Source organism: Melanerpes formicivorus, unplaced genomic scaffold (assembly GCF_026170545.1).
Source record: "Melanerpes formicivorus ecotype bairdi unplaced genomic scaffold, bMelFor1.0.p_v2 SCAF_43, whole genome shotgun sequence".
In the NCBI taxonomy this organism is placed as follows: domain Eukaryota; kingdom Metazoa; phylum Chordata; class Aves; order Piciformes; family Picidae; genus Melanerpes; species Melanerpes formicivorus.
The window spans coordinates 5,114,830-5,136,230 of record NW_027142395.1 but is presented as its reverse complement, the minus strand read 5'-3'; the positions used below and the strand labels follow the sequence as shown (position 1 = coordinate 5,136,230).

General features: G+C 38.4%; 1 protein-coding gene across 1 annotated transcript in view; it reads right to left on the bottom strand.

Moving 5' to 3' along the window:
* Positions 1-2,948: 2,948 nt before the first annotated feature.
* The window catches only part of PRKCE (protein kinase C epsilon), a 350,754-nt gene continuing 332,301 nt past the window's right edge, over positions 2,949-21,401 (bottom strand). Inside the window, exon 15 of the mRNA XM_068158885.1 lies at positions 2,949-6,129. Coding sequence (XP_068014986.1) covers positions 5,983-6,129 — 147 coding nt within the window. The 3' untranslated portion in view covers positions 2,949-5,982. The remainder of the gene's footprint in view (positions 6,130-21,401) is intronic.

Here is a 21,401-nt window from a genome sequence, read left to right as displayed (position 1 = left end):
GTACTGAGTGGTGATGACAGGTGTGTGCAATGCTCAATTCAGTTCCAAATCCAGTGCCCAAATCAGCAATAGACTCCAGGTCACTGACTTTCTTCTGAACTGAATTTTTTCTAAGGGTTAAACATTTGTGTACAAATGTGAAAGTTCTTTAATGCTTTTCCAAATTTTGGACAGTCTTGCATAACCATTTCACAATATTTATAGTGGCAGCTTGTGTTCCAGCTCAGGCTGCTACTCTTATCTCCTGCTTCCCCAGCAATGATGAGGTAAAAGGAAAGATGGAGTGAAAACTATTTTGGCACATATGTGCTAAGAAAACGTTTGTCTTTCTCCCCTTCATTGTAGCTAATATGTCAGAAGAAGACACATTCAGTACACTAAAAGCCTCTATTGACAGGAAGGGAGTAAAGTATGTCATGTATATTGATTTTGGAAAATTATTTGTTGCACAGAATGTTCTAATACGTATGCTGAAGAGAGGCAGCCTAACCATAGCTATATATAGGGAGTACAAAAGCACTAGCAAAACCATACCAAGAAGGTAATCATTGAAGGTTTAATGCTGAAATGGAAGTCTGCACTGAGACAGCAGTTTGACCTGGTTAAACTCCTTTTTAACCTATTTCTATTATGTTCTGGATACAGCCTATTTTCATTATGACTGGTAAACCTAATGGCATGCATATTAGATTTACAAATTATACTAATCTGGGAAGGCCTGGGAAATCATTGAGCACAAACTTGGATAAGAAAAAAATATGTAAGAATGCAGCAGAAAACACAACAGACGACACTAGTCATTCACTAGTCAATCCATGTTGCATCCACATACTCAATTGCATGTAATTTTAGTCTCAGTGTTCAAAAGGAATACAGCAGAACTACAAAAGATTCAGATAAAGTTGACACAGATAACCAAAAATATGGGATGTGTCTTTATGAAGCCTGATTACAGTCAAGCAAAGGGTTTTCAATCTGAATAAGCACCAGCTGAGGAAGGTTGTATCAGTGACCTATAAAATTCTGAATGGTATGAAAAAAGGTAAATAGCAATTAATTATTTATCCTCTTTCAAAGAGAAACATGAGCAGCACAGAATAGAATCATGTCACAGACAGAATGAACACAAAGAGGGAATTTTAAACATAGTGATCAGCTGAAATGTGTAGTTTATCTCCACAGAAAACTTTGCATGCCAGAAATTGACATTGCTAAAAACCTGATCAAAGGAAAGATAATTCAGAGATATTATCCAAACTGCTGCATCTGATGCATTCTTGTTCTCAGATTTTTCCACATGTATTTTCTGTCGGTTATACTTTTATCCTGCCTGAGCTACTGACCATTGCTAAGACAGGATACCTCATTTGAGCAATGTTTGGTTTGACACAGTATGGCTGCTCACATCTGCTTTTGGTTATATGGGTAGCTTATTCATCTCACCCAGATGAAAAATTTATTGTGCCTAAAAACAGTCCATTCTGATCTAAGTCATTCTCATCTTCTCCGCATGCCTGGGATGAGCCAGTTCATTCCACCTGTTTTTGCTCAAAAACCTGTTCTGCTCAAACAGTGTATGTAGACAAAGACCCAAATGGAATGTCTGTAACTTCATCAGCTATTCAACTCTCCAATTTACTGTTGGATAATTAATATGATTTTGATGTTTGTTTAGGTGCTTTATCATATTGATTTACTCGTGTACCTGCCCAGACTACTAGGAAGTTATATGCATTTGTAAATATGCACACACATTTGTGTAAAGTGATCTAACATCACCTATATGGAAGGCCAGAGAAGCAGATAGTAGAAATTGAGGGAAAGTGTCTTGATATGCTATTATATTTACAGCACAGACAGTCAATGAGACTGTGACTCCTTCCTCTCTAAGACTGCCATCTTTCAAAATTCTGCAGTCCCTCAGCAAGGTTGACAACCCTTCTTAGCTGCCATCATTGTTACAGTGCTACAAGAAAACAGGATATGGAGTGATGTATTTGGAGGCAAGTGCTGCTTACTGGTTGTAAGGTTAAGTTCTTCTGATGCTCTTAAGGTTGCAAAACATACCCAGAAAAAAATCAAGATGTTGCATGGTTGTTGAACTGGTAAAATCTGTGTGACAATGCTTATGCTAGTGCTGTCAACACACGAGATTTAGAATATGCTCACAGGCACCAAACACACTCAGGGACTTTGAGAAGACTCAGCCCAAAGGAAGCAATGGCTGTTTATGCAAAACCTGCCATCTGAATAGAAAACACTTCAAATTAATTTGTTTGTAAAGCTAGACAGCTTACCTATTGGTATACTAACTGGAGATTGTTAATTGGAACTGCTGCCAGAGTATGTTGATAGATGATCTATTGAAATAGAAGTTAAGAATTTTAGACCATGAAAATGGGAAGTATATAAGGTGCAAACAGAAACACTATGAAATACTGAAATATTTCACACAATGCCACACTGGCAGATTAAGCAATTTAATAAGCTCTATGGCCCTAATTAATTAAACTTAAGCATACTATTAATCCTTCTAATCAATACAATTAAAGACTAAAGCAGTGTCATGTGTTTGTACACAGTGCCCTACTGATGTGAGTTTTAACAACGCAGCTAAGCAAAATGCAGGGATCACTTAGATGTCAGTGAACACCATGCAGTTGGTGAGCAGAAAAAGTCTGTAACTCACAGCTTGGTGCTTCTCATGTAAATCTTATATTGCCCAAAATCAATACTCTTTGGGTACTGTTACCTGTGTTTCTCTTGGCTGCGTTTAGTGCTTCACAGAGGCTCTTTTTATCATATTCTTCCTTTGTAAAAGGTCCACTCCTAAAAGACAAACTCATGGTATTTTGTATAACATAGAATAGGAAAAAATATTAATCCTTCATCTTTCTTTCTTCCTCTTTAGAAAATATGCAGGAAAACTTTGGGGGAAAAAAAAAGACTTATGATCATTGTATTTATTAGGTTCTGAAACAATACACATTCACATCCTTTTGAATACAGTACATTTGGCACAGTAATAATGTTTATGATGAAATAACACTAATGAATGGCAAGAGATTCAAATTACATCCATAACAAAAAAAAAAAATCTGTACAAATAAATCCTCACAATAAAAAACCCCACAACCCTACCCCCTCAACTGAATACATTTTCTGTTTAGCCAGAACTATTCTGCACATAATTTAAAAAGAGGTAATTTGTAAGCGTGTTTTGGAAATAATTATTTTTTCACCCTATGGAGAAAAATGTGTTTCCATTTGTTAGCAAAGTCTATTTGGGAGGAAAACCAAGAGACAATGGATTCTTAATAATAATTAATAATAATATTTTTGGCATTTTGCACTTGTTTTACAAAGAAGGAACAGGAAAAAAATTTACAGAAGAGGCAGAAATGTAACAGAATGTCCATTTTCAAGAATTATCTTTAAAAAATGTTCAAAGTAACAGATAAACCTTCTGATGTAAACCCAATGCAGAGAATCTAACTATTTATATTGAAGAAATATCTGCCCACGCAAAAGGTTTTTAATCTCCTTCACTTTTCTTTTAGCATTCTATCAAACAGTGCAGGTGCTGAGGCCTCCTAGAATACAAACATTTGCTAAATATCTTCATGTTGGAAAAGGGAATAGAGACCATGTAGCTTGCTTACAAAGGCTTTATGGGGTGCTTTTATTCCTTCAAAATAAATGCTCAAGAGTTTTGTGTAAAGGCCTCTTGTACAAACAGTAGTGCACTATCCAATAAGTCTTCCTATCCAGCCTGCTCACGCACAGAAGAGAACACCTTAGAGTTGTGTTCAGTTCTTGCCTGGATGTCAAAAGCTAATCATGATGAGGAATAAACAGAGCCAGTGGCGAGACACAAATTGATGGGCAGTTCTACAATATATTTCTAAAAGAGAAAGAAATTTAAACCTTGAGATGATGCAATCATTGCATGTTTCTGTGCTGCTACTCAGCTCCAGCAGCTAGTCTTTTCCCAGTACAAAAGATTACTGTAGATAAATTAAATTAAACTAAAGGCTCGATCCATTATTACACCTATAGGCCGGACAACACATTAATTGATATATCATAATATTTAATATTTTGAAATTATCATAAGAATATATATAATAATTACACCTGAGTTTTAAAAACAAAACAAAATGGAACTGAATGTTGTCATCAGTAACAGGTTATGAGCAGCCAGACGCAAAACTGACACAAACTAACTCATCTGCTTGAGACTGAGATTATCTCTTAAAGCCAAGGAGTCACACTTTGTCCACTACAATTTGTAACATTCCTTTCTCTTTCTGACCTCTATCATGTCACAATAGAGTTGAAGAGAACTATACAAGAGATTTAGTATAGCTTAACGTATGTCTACAACTTTTATAACAAAAACCTCATCTCTCTGACAGTAACTTGAACCAATACACATACAAGGGTATTGCACATGGACGTTATTATAATTATTCTTTCATAGACTAACATTTTAATAGTATGCCTGAACATGCAGCAGTTGATACCTCTATATTCAATGAATTCCACAGGCCTTGCAGCAAACACTATATACAAGATCTCACCTGTACAAAAGGCAAAAAAGCTTCTTTAGTGCCATTTTGCCAATCACAAGTATATATATTTTTGTGCAGCTGGAAACCCATGTGCAACAATTAAAATGGATTCCAATGACTGCTCACTCAGTCCAGTAAAATATATAATAAAATGACCTCAGCAATACATGTACACAAAAAACCCCAAAAACAAACCACAGGGTACTCCTGAAAATATAAGTACATAACACTGTTAGCATATCTACAAGGGGTAACTTCACATTAGTTATATTGTTCACATGAGTTACCAGTTCAATTCATACACCAAAAAAAAAAAAAAAAAAAAAAAAAAAAAAAAATCAATTTACAACTTTCAGTAATGTCAGTTTGTGAATGTTTGATCTTCGTTTTTTTGTACACTTCAATATAATGCATGTGTAGCCTTATTTTGTGTCTTCTAAAAGCAGATTTTTCTTTAGATTTTAAACAAACACAGTAGTATTAAGGTTTTGTAGAAGTGTGTAAAAGTAACACACTGCTCAGAAAATAAATATAAATAAGAAATCGTATCAACTTAGCTACAATGACAAAGGCAAATTTATAATGTTTATAATTAATTTCTTAATCTAAAATTAACTGTAAAAGCTTGCCATCACATTAATGGTTTATTGAAATGGATATTAAATTTGGTAACATGGATAGTACATCCAATTTCCTGAAAAATGGTAAAATGCCTATATATAGCTCTGGTAAAGTACTATAGGCTTTTTATTCATTAGCCCTTTAGTAACTATCCATGTACTATGTCTTGCTTGAAATAAAATTTCAGTAATCTTTGTGACTCTTCTTATTCCTAAGAATTTTCTGTAAATTTTACAAGAAAAGTCGTAACTGATGTGCTTCTTTTTCCATACAGCTTTAAGTTTGTACCTCGCCAAATAAATTCAGAACTGAGGATTACACCCCCACCAAGGCAGACTTCTTTGCTTACCAAAGAGCAATGGTATGGATGAGCACAGATCTTACCATGACCATCAGTGCAGAAGAAACAGCTTGCACTTTCTTAGCTTAAATATGACGATTACAGACTGTGATGTGCTAAATCACTTTTAGTAACACAGTTTCATTTTCCATGGAAAAGATGCAATTTTGTCCTCTGAGGAGACCTTAGGAATCAAAGAAGAGTTGCACACATATGGCAGTGTGTTACATCTACAGTTTCAAAATCATTTTGCATCACTTTTTGAGACAGAAATTAAGAGCGCTTTCAGGTTAGAAGATAAAAGGAAAGTAACTAATAAATATATACTCTATTTTGGGATATGGGCTCAGGGTAAGAGAAGTAGTTCTTGATCTACTGAGTCTCAGTAATGTGATGATCTCTTCAGAATCACTTCTTGCAGCATCATTCATCTTGTCAGCCCAATGTCTAGGGCAGTAGCTCCTCTCCAAAATAAGAGAACCCTTTAAATTCTTCTTGATTGATTTGTTTTATAATTGCCTCATCCACTAGCGTTAATACTGGTTCTTCTCGTGTAAAGTCTTGATCAAAGTTATTTACATCCCTTTTGGTTTTCTGAGAAAAAAAATACAAATAAGGTGAATAGTAAAACAGCATGGTAAAATAAAAGGTACTCTCCCTCTTCTCCATCCCTCTTCCCCACCTCCCCTCACCCAAAGCCCCCAAAAGGCAGAATTTTCTTCAATGATTGAAATACAAGAGGAGCTACTTCACACAAAGAATAAAAGACGTATGAGGGAAGCTACAGGAGCAAATACTATAAATGAGTTCAGGAGAGGCCACAGAAGCAGTACTATAAATGAGTTCTCAGAGACTCACGGGTCTTTGACAGGCAAAGGAACAGCAGTATGATGGTAAAGCAGGAAGCTGAGATTAGGACTACTTTTAAAAAGCCTTTGGCATTTTGGCATAGTAGGTAGTATGACTGTTTCCTATTAGATGTGAACATAATAATACCAAATTTCAGAGGCACAGAGTGAACTGATTTGATTGTTTTCCCCATAATATAGACTGATGTTTCAAATCTAAGCTAACTGCTTCTTCGTATCTGGCTATACTCAGATTTAAACCCAGATGTAGACCTTGCCACAAGCTCTGAGTCCAAAATCCTTGAACTCCACACTGGCCACTCAGGTTTCCTAACACAGCCAAATGCCATTCAGAGCACCACAGAAGTCTAAAGCACCTTTGTTGCTTCAGTCAAATTGGACTGGGAAATCCTAGGCTGGGATAACACATTAAACAAAGACGGAATTGGGGTGGCCAATTCAGTGTTCTCACAACAGTAACCACTGTTGACCATTTATGTGTAAAAATCCCCAAGGCTACAGAGAAAACATTCCCCATGAGACTTGCATTGTTCATGTTTTCCATGTTAGCAGCATATTTCAAGCATGTTGGAACAAAGATTTTCCCCTATGCTGTGTCTTTCCTCTTTGTTTCATGAAATGCAATAGTCAACTGAGTAAAAACGTTGAAAGACTAGCTTTGTGTTCATCCTGCACACCTGAAATTAAGATGATGCCAGAAATAAAATAGTTATTTGACTTGCAAAGTAGAATGATAAAAAATATAAAGTGAAACATCATAAAGTACATTAATGATTCTTTCAATGTAGGCTAATTTTCCTATTTTTTAATATATATGTATGTATTTTCTTCATCAGCTCTACTGAGGCATTAAAATAATTATCTTTCTCACAATTGTAACATGGTTGTAGCAACCTTCACCTACATTCCTTGTAAGAACTTTACAGATGGAGAACAAAAAAGAGGCCTGCATAGGTTCAAAAATCCACATTCTCTATCTAAAAACAATCCACTAAAAGGAAAGGAATGTGGCCTTTATTAATAAACATATATATATATGTGTTTCTTATATAGTCTACATTTGTAATATTTGCTGTATACATAAGGAGTGGACATAAAGTCTATGTGATCTGTACATTTGAAACTACATAAAGCCATGAGGGACATGATTTGGGCAAATGCTGCATAACAAGAATGAAATTCCATATGAATTTGTAAATTCATTACATCCCAACTACACCTACACCCTTCTTGCTTCTCACAGTTGAAGCATTTTAACACATTCATACAATGAGTTTGCTACAGGAATAGTCATTAAACCAGAAGAAGGCAGGTGAATGTTTGTAGAAGACAGAATTAAAATTCTGAACTGTGGTTCTGCGCAAGAGAAGTGTGGCATCCTGGCCTGCATCAGGAATAATGTGGCCAGCAGGAACAGGGAAGTCATTGTGCCCCTGTACTTAGCACTGGTTAGGCCACACTTTGAGTCCTGTGTCCAGTTCTGGGCCACTCAATTTAAGAAGGACATTGAGACTCTTGAATGTGTCTAGAGAAGGGCAATGAGGCTGGGGAGGGGTCTGGAGCGCAGCCCTGTGAGGAGAGGCTGAGGGAGCTGTGGTTGCTTAGCCTGGAGAAGAGGAGGCTCAGGGGAGACTTTACTGCTCTCTACAATTCCCTGAAGGGAGGTTGTAGCCAGGTGAGGGTTGGTCTTTTCTCACAGGCACTCAGCACCAGAACAAGAGGACACAGTCCCAAGCTGCACCAAGGGACGTTTAAGATGGAGGTGAGGAGAAAGTTCTTCACTGAGACAGTTGTTAGCCACTGCAGTGTGCTGCCCAGAGAGGTGGTGGAGTCACTGTCCCTGGAGGTGTTCAAGAGGGGATTGGATGTGGCACTTGAGAGCCATGGTTTAGTCAGTCATGAGGTGCGTGGTGATAGGTTGGACTTGAGGATCTCTGAGGTCCTTTCCAACCTTATTGATTCTATGATGCTATGTCTACACATACTTTAACCACTAGCTATCCAGGTCAAACTCTGGACTAGATGAGAACAAATGCAATGTATATTATGTTCAAGTTTTCATACTGAATGTATTTGTGAAAAGAGTTATTTCCCTGCTGAAACTAAAAGAATAAGATGACAAATCCCTCAAAGTCTGTGAAGGGCAATTATTTCCCAATAGCTACTCTTCCCATAAAACCTTAGGTTATGAGGGTGGTGTTAGGTGGAATAGAGTGCAGATGAGTACATTTGAAAAAAATGTCCCAACATCAGCGTACCTAAATGCTACTGATTAAAAGGAATCGTACTTCCAGTAGAACTACATTTCCAAACACTTCTGAAACAATAAACAACAGCATTTACTTAGATTTAAAAGTTTATCATGTCTTATATTGTGCCTTCAAGACAAAAGAAGGAAATACTAGCTTTTACTTTCTCAGTTATACAAACAATTCAATGTATTTTTGACAACACAGATGGAAATCACCCTATTTATTAACAGAAGAAGCATGGAGAAATACAAGATTGCAAGCATATGCTAGCAAGTCTCTAACTAACCAGCTGATGAAATGAGATTAAATAGATCTCAGAGAACGAAAGTGAGTAGATTAAGCCATACAAAACAAAAAGTAGAGTTCATAACGAGTGCTTCTTTTCAACAGAAAGATTTGAGAAACCCTCCTTAGCAACTTAGACACTTTCTTCCTGAAGCTATGACTATTATGCAAGGCCTCATCTGCTAAGATAAAACAGGTCTGGTCACATTTAATCTACTATTGCTATTTTAATATACTTGCATTGTTAATAGCCTATAAGCCAACAGCATGAACTAATGTTTAGTTGCAGCGTGAAGGCTCAGGATGAACGTATGAAGGGCTGTGGCTGTCTCCTAGCAGAGAAGTTGAGAAAAGAAGGAAGATCTGCAAGGTAGGAAGAGTACGTGAAATAAGCAGAATGTGGCTATTATCCAACTTTGAACATAAAAAAAAAATCATAAAGGAAAAATATTGAGACTGACTGGCAAATGCATCATTAAAAATACAATAATTAAATGGATGAGACTCTGTTTATTTAGTCTGCAGCTCCTGAGACTTTGGGACACATTATTTTTGCCTTTTCAAACTTTTTTGCAGGTAAGACTTCAGTTTCAGCTGACTGAAGATACTAGGGTAATTAGGGAGAAATGAATCCTCAAAACCACAGAAGTACACCCAAACACACAGCATTTCAATTGTTACTTTTTTTTTTTTTTTAACTTAGGCTACATTTTTTTTTCTCTGTAGACCACCCAAACACCTTGTGTTCACCATGTGTCAATGCTACTCAAGGGTAGGGGGACTGAAGATAACCAGGAGCTTCCAACAATAACTGCCAAATTCCACCCTGCATTGAAACCGCTCTACTGCAGGCAGCATGTGGGCTAAGAGCAGCAGCATTGCCATGACACTTGTATTGCCTAAAGATGTCAAAACTTCACTTTTAAATTTCATCTGAAGGATGGCTTCTCCACCTGCACAGTACCTCTGGTAGTGAGTTGGGATAATGACTCATTACCTCCCCTACAGGAAATGCACTGGGTAGTTGATCTTGTTTTTTCATGCTAGCAGTGTAAATGTTTCATAGGTCTCCCATCTGAGCACTGACCCAGTGTGACCTGTTTATCCTAGGAAATATGGTGAACCTGCTTCATGTGGATGTTACAATCTGATTAGATGTACCACTTATGCTACAGAAACAGAATCCCTTGAATCAGTAAATATTAACATGGCCTACTACCAATGAAGGATGACAATTCACAAGTCAAAGTCTGTTCAAAGATTACCACTTCTGTTTGAAGAGCTAGAGGTATTAGAAATTTTAGAAGATGTAATCATCGCTCCTAATTGCCCTGTATAACTTTGGATAAAGAGGTATTGCTTTATGAGTCAAGGTGCTTTTTTTCCTTAAATTTCTTCATATAATTCCAAAAATATTAAAATATGCTATTAATAAGCACACAGTAAACAGTAGGTTTTTGAACTGTTTTATTTTCATTACCATTTAAGAAAATAAATAATTTTTCTGTTATAGACTCAAGCTTAAAAACCCTCCTAAACATGCGTAGTCAGTTTGTCAAGGACCCTGTCTGTTAGTGATTGCTAAATGATAGTATATGAATTCCAATGGTGAAAAAAACAAATCTAACTGGATGTTCTTATCACTGAAAATACATTAACAAAGTCAGAACTTGTCATTCCTTCCATTAATCACATGAACCAAATATGAAGGACAGGAACCTTTAGTATTGAAAAACCACAGACATCCTTGCAAAAATGCGCCTGACACTGGGTGTTCCAGATTTGGGCACCTTATCAGCTGTGTCACGATGCCAAGAGACTCAGTGGACTCTCTTCTGTCTAATAAGTATTAGTTAACTCTCCAACTCAGAGCCATTAAATACTCCATTATTTATTTTCATTTAATTTGCTGGAAATGAACTATGCTGGAAATTAACTATGAAGGCTGGGGAAGGACTTCTCAGGATCTCAGGTAGTGATAGGACTAGGGGGAATGGAATGGAGCTGGAGGTGGGGAGATTCAGGCTGGATGTGAGGAGGAGGTTCTTCACCATGAGAGTGGTGAAACCCTGGAATGTGTTGTCCAGGGAGGTGGTCGAGGCCCCGTCCCTGGGGGTGTTTAAGAGCAGGCTGGATGAGGCTCTGTCCAGCCTGATCTAGTGTGGGGTGTCCCTGCCCATGGCAGGGGGTTTGGAACTAGATGATCCTTGTGGTCCCTTCCAACCCTAAATGAAACTATGAAACTATGAAATCACTGAAACTGTTTCATGTCCTTTGCAAGCTCAATGGCTCCACTAAATTTTGTTCTAATTGTCCAGTGGATCCAAAGGCTTCTCAGAAAGGGTGAAAGAAAGATGAAGTGATGGCTAGAAAACAACACTGCCACAAAAGCCTAGGTTTTGTACTTTAGGCTGATTTCCCAATTCACAATATGCTCTTTAAATGTGACTATAGGAATCCTCTTTAAATCAGTTAATAGAGTTCTGCTCAGTTTAGTCAAGTGAGGAGCTAATCCAGAACAGGCAGCCAGTACAAGTGAGTGAGGCCAGAAGTTACCATTTTAACAATGAAAGAATATGTTGGAAGAAGAAAGAAAAAAAGTTCTGATATGTTTCAGTAAATGAGCATTCATGGTTTTCACAGTGTGAGATAGTGTCTACACAGAAATGCAGGGGAGCCTTTCTGTATTACTGAATGAAATATAACTTTAACTCTGCTCCACTGCAGTTTTCTGTCAATAGTAGTGGTTGATACCTCTTCAAGTATTTGCAGGTCAACAATGAAATCCTGGAGCTTGTAATTTGTATGGGGAGCTTTACCAGTGGACCCTTTCAGTGCAGTGCCCTTTCAGTAGCACATCAAACACATGACAGGCACATTAAATCTGGGCAGGAAGCTGTGCAGCTTTTGGTGTGTGGCTACAGGGGTAGGGGACAGCAGTGTGTTAGGAACAGGACATGTAACATCAGTTGCACCCTCTCATATGGTATCATTTTATCCAGAATTTTGTTTCAGTAAGAAAGAAATGATTCCCACGTTTGACACAGTTTTATTATGGAGAAATTCTTAGGTCAGGATGATTAGAGTTTAAATATGTTGTATTTACCTTGTCACTCATCAGATTTTCAGATTATTTTGTTCAAGACAAATGGAAAGTTAAGGCATCAAACTGGCTAGAAGTACAAGGTTATGTGGCTAACTCTCATATCACTGCTCTCCTGCCCTCTCGTTCACCTCTCCTTATTATAATAAGAAACACAGCACAGGCAAATACTTTGCGCCAGTGATTTTCTTCTCCCAGACAACCAGTACCAGAACAAGAGGACACAGTCTCAGGCTGTGTCAGGGGAGGTTTAGGCTAGAGGTTACGAGGAAGTTTTGCACAGAGAGAGTGATTGCCCAGTGGAATGGGCTGCCCGAGGAGGTGGTGGAGTCACCACCACTGGAGGTGTTCAGGAGGAGACTTGACAGGGTGCTTGGTTGCATGGTTTAGTTGGTTGGGTGGTGTTGGATGATAGGTTGGATGCGATCATCTTGAAGGTCTCTTCCAACCTGGTTTATTCTATTCTATTGAATCTATTTTCATAAAGGTGTAGTAGTTTCTAAAAGCTGAGACAACTATAATGAGCACTCATTTTGACACAAGATTTCTTCTCTATACACAGAAGTTCAGTATGAACATTGTGAAAGAAACAGGCTGAGAAACAGGACACTTCAGGCCAGTTTTTCTGTTTATGTGATGTCTCTTGAAGTACTTACACGCCTTGAGAATCTGCATCAGTATTGGAAGTATTTTCTAGAATGCCTTATTCCAGAAGATATGAAATATATGTTATCAAAAGATATCTACATGTTATTAGTTTGAAAAGCATATTATTTGTTCTATTCACATGTGCAAGAGTTATAACAGACCAGCCATGAGCTACAGCATATCAAGTGGAAGGTTTTGATGATAAAAAGTGTCTTGAATCCCAGTATTTTTTACAAGTATACCATCATTTGTAACTTTCAAACAGAGGGGCAGATGTTTTCCTCCTAGGCTATGCTTCATTAGATGCAAAGAACATCAAATTAAGAGGAAGACAAAGGAAACTTTCCCCTCAACACCCCCATATGTTAATAGAGAGTGACGCAGTATTTGAAAAGCATGCTGACCTATGCAGTCCATAGTTTAATCTGTTATGGAAGTACATAGATATTTAATAAACATGAAGCTAATTCACAAGATTTTACACTGAAACAGTATGTATCTTTCCTAGGAATGTGAAACGGATCAAGCAGGAAGGAGGAATAGTCTAAACATTTAGGGGGTACAAACATTTATTAACTACATGGCCAGTATGCCCAGTATGACCAGCTTTAGTATCCAATTTTTGGACAGCCTTTCTCCTGCCCTATATGTATCCCCAAACAGCAATAACAAAACCACAGCACTGCAGGGCCACTGGCAACCACCCTGTTTGCAGTTTGGGCAATGATTCTCTCTCAGAAGCTGCTGAAAAACTGTTCTCCCCTATGGCCACACGTGGGTATGGTTTTAGCACAAATGAGTACGCAGCACTACAGCTGTCTATACCAGATCTGCTCTGTTCACAGCCTGACTGCTAGAGCACAACAGTTATCTCTGTGTAAAATGTCAATGGAGATAGATTTCACAGGAACAGCAGGAGAGGTCAACACTACAGCTTTTTGTATTCCTTCTTGGGGCTGAAGTATGAGAATAGAAAGTAATGGAACAATCACAGGAAAGCAGCCTTCATCCACACAATGTAATTCATGTTGCAAATTTGATGATCCACTCTGCAGCATAGATTTTATATATGTGTGTGACCGTTTTAGACTGTGCCTTTAAGAAAGGGACATTTGCTGGAACACACTAGCTGAATATTTTGAAAACATTCAGATATTCATATTATCTCAATGAAGCATGAACATTCATATTATCTCATGGTAGAGGCAAACACTGGATGGCTGGAAACTTATCCAGTTCCACATGCAACTGCACGCAACACCATTCTTGGTCTGGAGAGACAAATCCTGTGGAGACACGGAACTCCAGAGAGGATTCAGTCAGAAAACAGAACCCATTTGAAAAACAACTTTGTAAAGAATTGGGCCAAAGAGCATGGTATTGAGTGGATATTCCATATTCTTTACTACGCACCAGCTACAGGGAAGATTGAACACTACAACGGTTTGTTGAAGAACACTCTTAAAGCCATGGGGGGTGGATCTTTGAAAAACTGGGAAAAACATTTAGCACAAGCAACCTGGCTGGTAAATAGTAGAAGTTCAGTGAACCAAGCTGGACCTACACATTCAGATCTGCTACAGAAAGTAGAAGGCGATAGAGTTCCTGTTGTTAGAGAAAAGGATCTGTTAGGTAAAACTGTTTGGGTATTTTCTCCCTCAGGAGAGGCTAAACCTGTCCAAGGGGTGGTTTCAGCTGAAGGTCCTGGTCACACTTATTGGGTAATGCAAGAGAATGGTGAAATTGAGTGTATTCCACTAAGAAATTTAACTTTAGCTGAAAGAGTTTAATTTCAGACTGTTGTACAGCTATATCGCATCCAAAGGAAGAATCCATGAGGAACCTACGGTGCATGAACCCTGAGAACCCCGAGAGCCCTGAGTCAACGAAGCGTCCCTGCGTCCCTGTTTCCCTTTTCTTTGCTTCGTCTACGAAGAGACAAACTGTTTTCCATTTTCTTGTTTCCTGATTTTCTTGGACTTCTGAATCATCTACATCTGAGTATAGCTGGAATGGACTATGAACTTTATTTACAAACTGTAAACATTGTTTTAGATTGGATGGACAGTACAAACAGCCAATGAAATTGTTTAGAAGGGGTGGATTGTGACCGTTTCAGGCTGTGCCTTTAAGAAAGGGACATTTGCTGGAACACTCTGGCTGAATATTTTGAAAACATTCAGATATTCTAAATTAATTTCATTGGTAGATTGGTACAATGCAACTTTAAGTTTTAGTTCAGTTGGAATCTTTCTCAGTCCAGTCTGTTCTGCCTTTCCAGCCTGTCTGCTTCTGAGCAACTAGCCGGAGCTGACCTTGGATAACAGATAAGAGGACTAATCCCTGCATGTGCTTTGAGGCCTAACAAAATTTCATCCTTATTAATTACCTTTTTTCTCTCTCCAGCCCTTTTTGGGAAAAAAGGGAGGTAGGGGGAGAGAGAGGGTAACCCTCCTCTGTCCACAGGAGGGAGTTTTGTTCTGATTATTTTCTTTGCTGTGTATTTCTATATATATTGTAAATACTGTTATATATTGTGTATATACAACCTGCATTCCATATTGCTTGTGAATACAGCTCTACCCTTTGCTTCTCCGACTGAGTCAGCCGTGGTTTTTTATTTTGTGGGGGAGAGAGAGCTGGGCCTTCTCTCACCACCACAATATGCCTCTCTAAATTCACATTATATTGGTACGGCAGTGCACCCAAACCCCTCTCCCCCCACCCCGTGTGAAGACAGGACTTGCGGGGGTAAACAGAGAGGCTGAGATGAATGGAGACAGAGGAGAGAGATCTCCCACTCTCAGGCCTGCAGGTCACTGTATTTCACATGGGCTCTTCCCCCCAAGCCATGTGTCCTGCCAGCCACAGACCCCATGCAGGGTCAAGTCTGGGCATGTTATGGGCATGTTTGGGCATGTTTAAGCAGAGAGCTGATGGTTATCGGTTCCAGCCTTTGTCTGGTGACAATTCTGACAAAAATTAGCTGGCTGGATAAAACAGGTGAGCTGCAGAACATGAGGCTCTTCTCTCTTGGGTGTTTGCCCACCACACAAGGCTTATAAGCAGCAAAGCAGTTCAGAAGGATTTTTGATAAAAAGAGATGAAAGAGAAATTCCCACAATGGGCACTCAGCAGTGTAATTGATACACTCCTAAAGCCTCCAGGAACTTTCTACCTTTTGTTAGTAGTGGTAATCTACTGCTTTAGGTTTATCTTTTTCCAAATACTGTTTCTCAAACCATTTGTGACTATTCCTATATTGTGAAGATATTCTCAACCAAATACCAAACCTTTATAATCTTTAATAACTTTTGTATATAGTTACATGGGAGGTGGAGCCAAAGTAATAAAAAAAAATATGTTTTTATTAATTTCTCACCTTGTCACCCTTTATTAGTAACAATTGGCAAGCCTCCACTGACATTCTCGACTGCTCTAATGTCACAATCACCAATGTCACCTCCCTCCTTACATCCTGGAACACATCCAGGGTTTAATTCTAAGACTACTGAATTGTTAGAGACCACATTTTGAAGTCAAATGTTTATTTTTAAGCCTTTGCAAAGACAGATTAAAATAAAGAGCTATGTGAGGGTTTAGAGAGCAGGTGGAGCTGGTTGTTTATTGTTGTTGTTGTTGTGGGTTTTTTTTAATTAATGGACATTTTAATTAAGGGACCTCCTTGAGAAGAGGAGGCTCAGGTGGCTTATTGTCTACAACTCCCTGAAGGGAGGTTGTAGCCAGGTGGGGGTTGGTCTCTTCTCCCAGGCAACCAGCACCAGAACAAGAGGACACAGTCTCAAGCTGTGCCAGGGGTGGTTCAGGCTGGATGTTAGGAAGAAATTCTTCCCAGAAAGAAATAAAGAAAGACTGTCCATTGGAATGTGCTGCCTGGGGAGGTGATGAAGTCCCCATCACTGAAAGTGCTTAAGAAGAGATTGGATGAGGCACTTGGTGCCATGGTTTAGTTGATTAGATGGTGTTGGGTGACAGGTTGGACTTGATGATCTCAAAGGTCTTTTCCAACCTGGCTAATTCTGTATTCTGTATTCTACTCATAGAAATTGCAGACTAAATTATAAAACAGAACAAGAACAAAACAAATAAACAAAAAAGGCATTTCACAATTATCTATGAACACCTACTGCTTCTGCATCTCAATATACTCCTTTCTACCTTTCCTCTAGACAGTGGAACTGCTTTTCTTTTTAGAACAGCTTTATTAACAGAGCACAATAAGACAAAGCAGTTTGGAATGACACTGGTTTCTTTCTTGGTTCTGCTACTGATTTTCTTTGAACTTGAGTAATTTTCTCCTTACTGTGCATCTAATTTCTTCCAATTTTTGTTCTCCTAAGCATGGATTGTGATCTCTCTATCCATAATAATCTATGATCTCTTCATTGTCTCTTGCTTACATGGTTTTTTTCCTTACTGGGAACTTCCGCTGCTATTGCAGACCTAAGCACACATATCAAGTTTCCCTCTCTTCTTTTTCTTGTGAAATATAAACACAATCCTTCAGAGAGTCATGGGCAGTCAACTCTTTGACTCCTATTTCCTAACCATTTAAAGATGCCTTCCCTGTCCTGCTGCTGAAGTGTCTACACATCAGCTGCTTCAGTCTACCATCTGCTTATTAGTGCATAATCAAATGTATGGCACTACTATGCTGAACTGTAAACTCTCATATTGACAATTTTTTGCTGTTCATTTTGGATTAACACCCTAGTAAGACACTGCTCTTAACTTTACACTTGTGTAGTATACTGTTAATACAAAAGGTGCTGCACAATAAAGTCAAAGAAGCACTTGCACTCTGTGTTCACTGGACTCCAACTGTGAATGGGACTAGTCATAGATGGGTAGCCCTTGATGAGTTTCCACTTTTTTTCTGATAAATTCATCAACACTGTCTGATAAAGAGCCAAATCCTGCTGCTTCTTAAATCACCTGGTGTGTTTCCACTGGCTTTTAATGGCATCGGAAATAGGCTCAACACAGGAATATTATTATCTACATTAATATGAAAATGTAATATTTCTCTTTGAGTGCTTAAGAATGTACTGTAAGTAACCATGATAAGATGATTTCACTTGGTGGTTTAGATTACTTTTAAAAAATAACACTGGAGCTTAGAGCTCACATAAAGTGTGATGGAACTTGTCTTATTCTGAGGAAGCCCAAAAGAAAAGGAGTATCACTCTGGATACTTATCATTCCATCCCAATGGGCACCACTTAACAATGTACGTTTAATGGATGGTTAAGTGAACCTAATTATTCAGTACTCTGTAAGACCAAGACTCTAGAAAACCAAACAAATACTGCTGGATCTCCAGTATAGAATCAAGGGAAGCATAACACAAGTTGTTTAACTTGTAAATAATTGGGAACCTGCAGTGCTGGGAAGTAGCTTTCAAACTTCTGTAATTCTATTGTTGTGATAATCACAGCTAAAACCAGCTGCTGCAAGCACTTGTGCTGAAGAGAATAAAACTCAAAAAACAAGAATAATTGAATGGGTAAATCCTGAGAAAAGAGAACCTTGTTCATCCAAACAAACAACATTGAAATCCCTTTTAAAATACTATCTCACTAACTCTTGATTTCTCTGAATTTTGTGATCTAAGCTGTGCACAAGCTCATTGAAAACCATATATTTACACTCTGATCAAATTTAGTGGTTGTACAAAGGGCCAAGCTAGTTGAAGCTTTGGAAACCAATGTCCTTTTTGCTGTTAAGGGAACAGGCAGAAGTGTTAAGACTTCTCTGCCCTGCCCAGTCACATGCTAGACTAATTGGTATGAGCTTCATAGCAGGCAATTATGATACTGTTGTTTGCAACTGTCCGCTGCAAGCTCAACTGAGAACTCAATTGTCATCCAAAATCTGATGCCTCTCCACTAGCAGTGACCTCCCTAACAATTGAACCAGTAGCAAAAATAAGTAACTTTTAGGAACCAGCTGACATAAAATATTCTAATTCACAAATCACTGTGGCAGGGGCAGTGTGCAAAAAATGGAGTGTTGGACTTCAACCATTACAGCTGTTGCCATTCTGACAAGTATAGATTCTTCCCTGTTTCTAAATTAGGCTTTTTGCTATACCAGTATTCATCACCACTGTCTCACTCTGAGAAGAAAGCCCACTGTTCTCCTATGACTGAAACACCTGTGCCACGTGGGGAATATATAATGTGCAATGTTTAACAATGGTTCGTGACCATCTTAGGTCTCCAGATCACTCCTCAGTGTTTTGTCTAAGCAGTAACACTTCATGCAAAAGCATGCAGTATAGCCCCTTGCGTGCCCATCTGCTAAATGCTCGTTGCCATGCACTGATGACTGAATGGAGATATATTATGAAACTGAAGGGACACCTCAAGGTTATTAGGCCTAAAAATGGACCTACCTTGGCATTTTCCCCATATTGAAGGCCTTACCTTAAAGAGGGACATTCACACTGAAGCAAACTTGAAAAGAGAGAAAATTCATACAAAAAGAAATTTACTTGGCCTGTAATTTTCTATGTTCCTTTTGGTGCTACTGAATGATACCGCATTTGACAGGGCTTCTTCCCCACAGTGTAAAGGTAAAGTCATAATTCTGCATGTATGATGACACAATCCACTGTCACAAAAAATAGAGGCGTGCCAAAAACCCCCACCAAAACAGTATCATGACTTCCCAACATCAGGCTAAAAAATCCCTCCTTAAAAAGTAAAAAAAAATCTTTGCCTGTTAGCAGTCATGTATGAAAACAAATCTGAGATTACAGAACTTATGTTTCAGGCTAATATATTTTAAAGTTTTCTCCAGAAATGTGGTCCCTCTTTAAGGATTCCAGCCATATCTCACAGTAAGCAGACAGTTGCTGCAGCAATTTAAACACACACCTCTCTAATTGAACACATTTTCAGAAGCTGTTCAATGCATGGGGCAGGTGTGGCCTCTGCCTATTTGCCTGTGCAAACAGGCCAGCTGCACACTCTGGAGGCGCTGATTAGTATTTGCTATTTATTATCCAGTTTCCAAACACTGTGGGCATCTGGCTTGCCATAAGTCATCAACAAAGGGTTGCCAAAATTTAGTCAGTTTTTCACTCATTTAAGGGAGGGGGGAAAGAAAATTGTTCAGTTGTAACTCATAACTACTGGCTAGGGCTAGAATTTTGCATTTGGGAATTATTTTATTTCAAACCTTTGCTGCAGCGCAAAACTGAAATATGACACATTGCTGGCATCCTTAAGTCAAGACTTAACAAGGGATTTCAATTTCCCCACGAAACTGCATACAGACAATATGGCTCAGATAATGATAACTAAGGGGGGAGGGACTTCAGGAATGGTTTCTGATTAGAGTTACTGAGAGGTGCAAATTACTGTAGGAAATTTGAGATTGAGGATCAAGACGAAATCTGTTAACACTGAGGTCTGGTATAACATAGAACATTCTTCCAAGGGAAGTGCTACATGATCAGTTAATTTAAAAGCCAGGATGATCTTAAACATTTAGTTTTTAACACTTCTCAGTCATATTTCTTTGCTGTCAGTGAACTTTGCATCAAGTATCCTGAGATTACCACAGAATGGAAACTGAAGCATGAGAAGGTTAGGTGACGATCTCTGGACCACGTAATGAGTTTCAAGAAAAGCTGATAGGGGAACTTGTGTATCTTAATTTCTTGGGTCTCTGGTTTTAGCTACTAGACCAACTCTTTACTCCTAAGAAGTCAGAATTGAAGAAAGAACATACAAATATTCAGAAAACATTCTCAGTGATGTAACAGTAGGAATGCACAAGGCTGCAACACAAAGGGGACAGTCACATCAGATGAACTAAATGGGCCAGTGGCAGCTGCTGTTTCTCCACATGGCAAGATACAATGCTGCAACAGGTTATCTTGTTTTGTTTCTAATGCTCTTGAAGAAATCGTGAATCAAGAAATCATGAATACAGAAAGAATATTAAAATAATGTCTTGTTCTGTGATAGCTGAACAAGTAAATCATTGTAACATGATTATTTTATTAACTTCATCTTCATAAAGCCACACTACGAATGGATTGCCACAGGCACTGATAAAGCCATTAGCAATGAAACTTTGGCTTAATTGCTAAAAAGGAAGACATATGGCAAACATCTGTTTTACCAGGCTTTGTATTACCCTCTGGCTCAGAGTTCTTCAGCTTTTTCATGTTGAGGATGTCTTAGACAAGGCCTCAAATTTTCCCAACACCAACATATACAACAGAGTAGATAAAACCAACAAGTCTGTCTGTTTATGTGCATGTTTGAAGGGTTATCAGAGAAAACTCATCCTAAAAGGACAGGACTGTGCCTGTGGTGAGACTATCCTCACTGCACAATACCTAGCAGCTTCCTCCATCTCACAGCTCCTCACAGCACAGTAAGGTACTGTGACCAGCAGCACAAGAAATACAAGAATGATTTTATTCTGCTGGTCTAATTTTCAGAAACAAGAAGAAATGTCTTAGAGAAATGTCCTCCTATGAGGAAAGGCTGAAAGTGGGGAGTAGTTCAGTCCTTTTTTGTGGCCTTTACTTAAAGTCTTGCATGAAAGACTGGGACAAACTTTTTAGCAGGGTCTGTTTCAACAGGATAACAGGTAATGCTTATTGCGGGGCTGTTGAACTAGACCTTTGAAGGTTTCTTCCAACACAAACTGTTCTGTGAATCTATG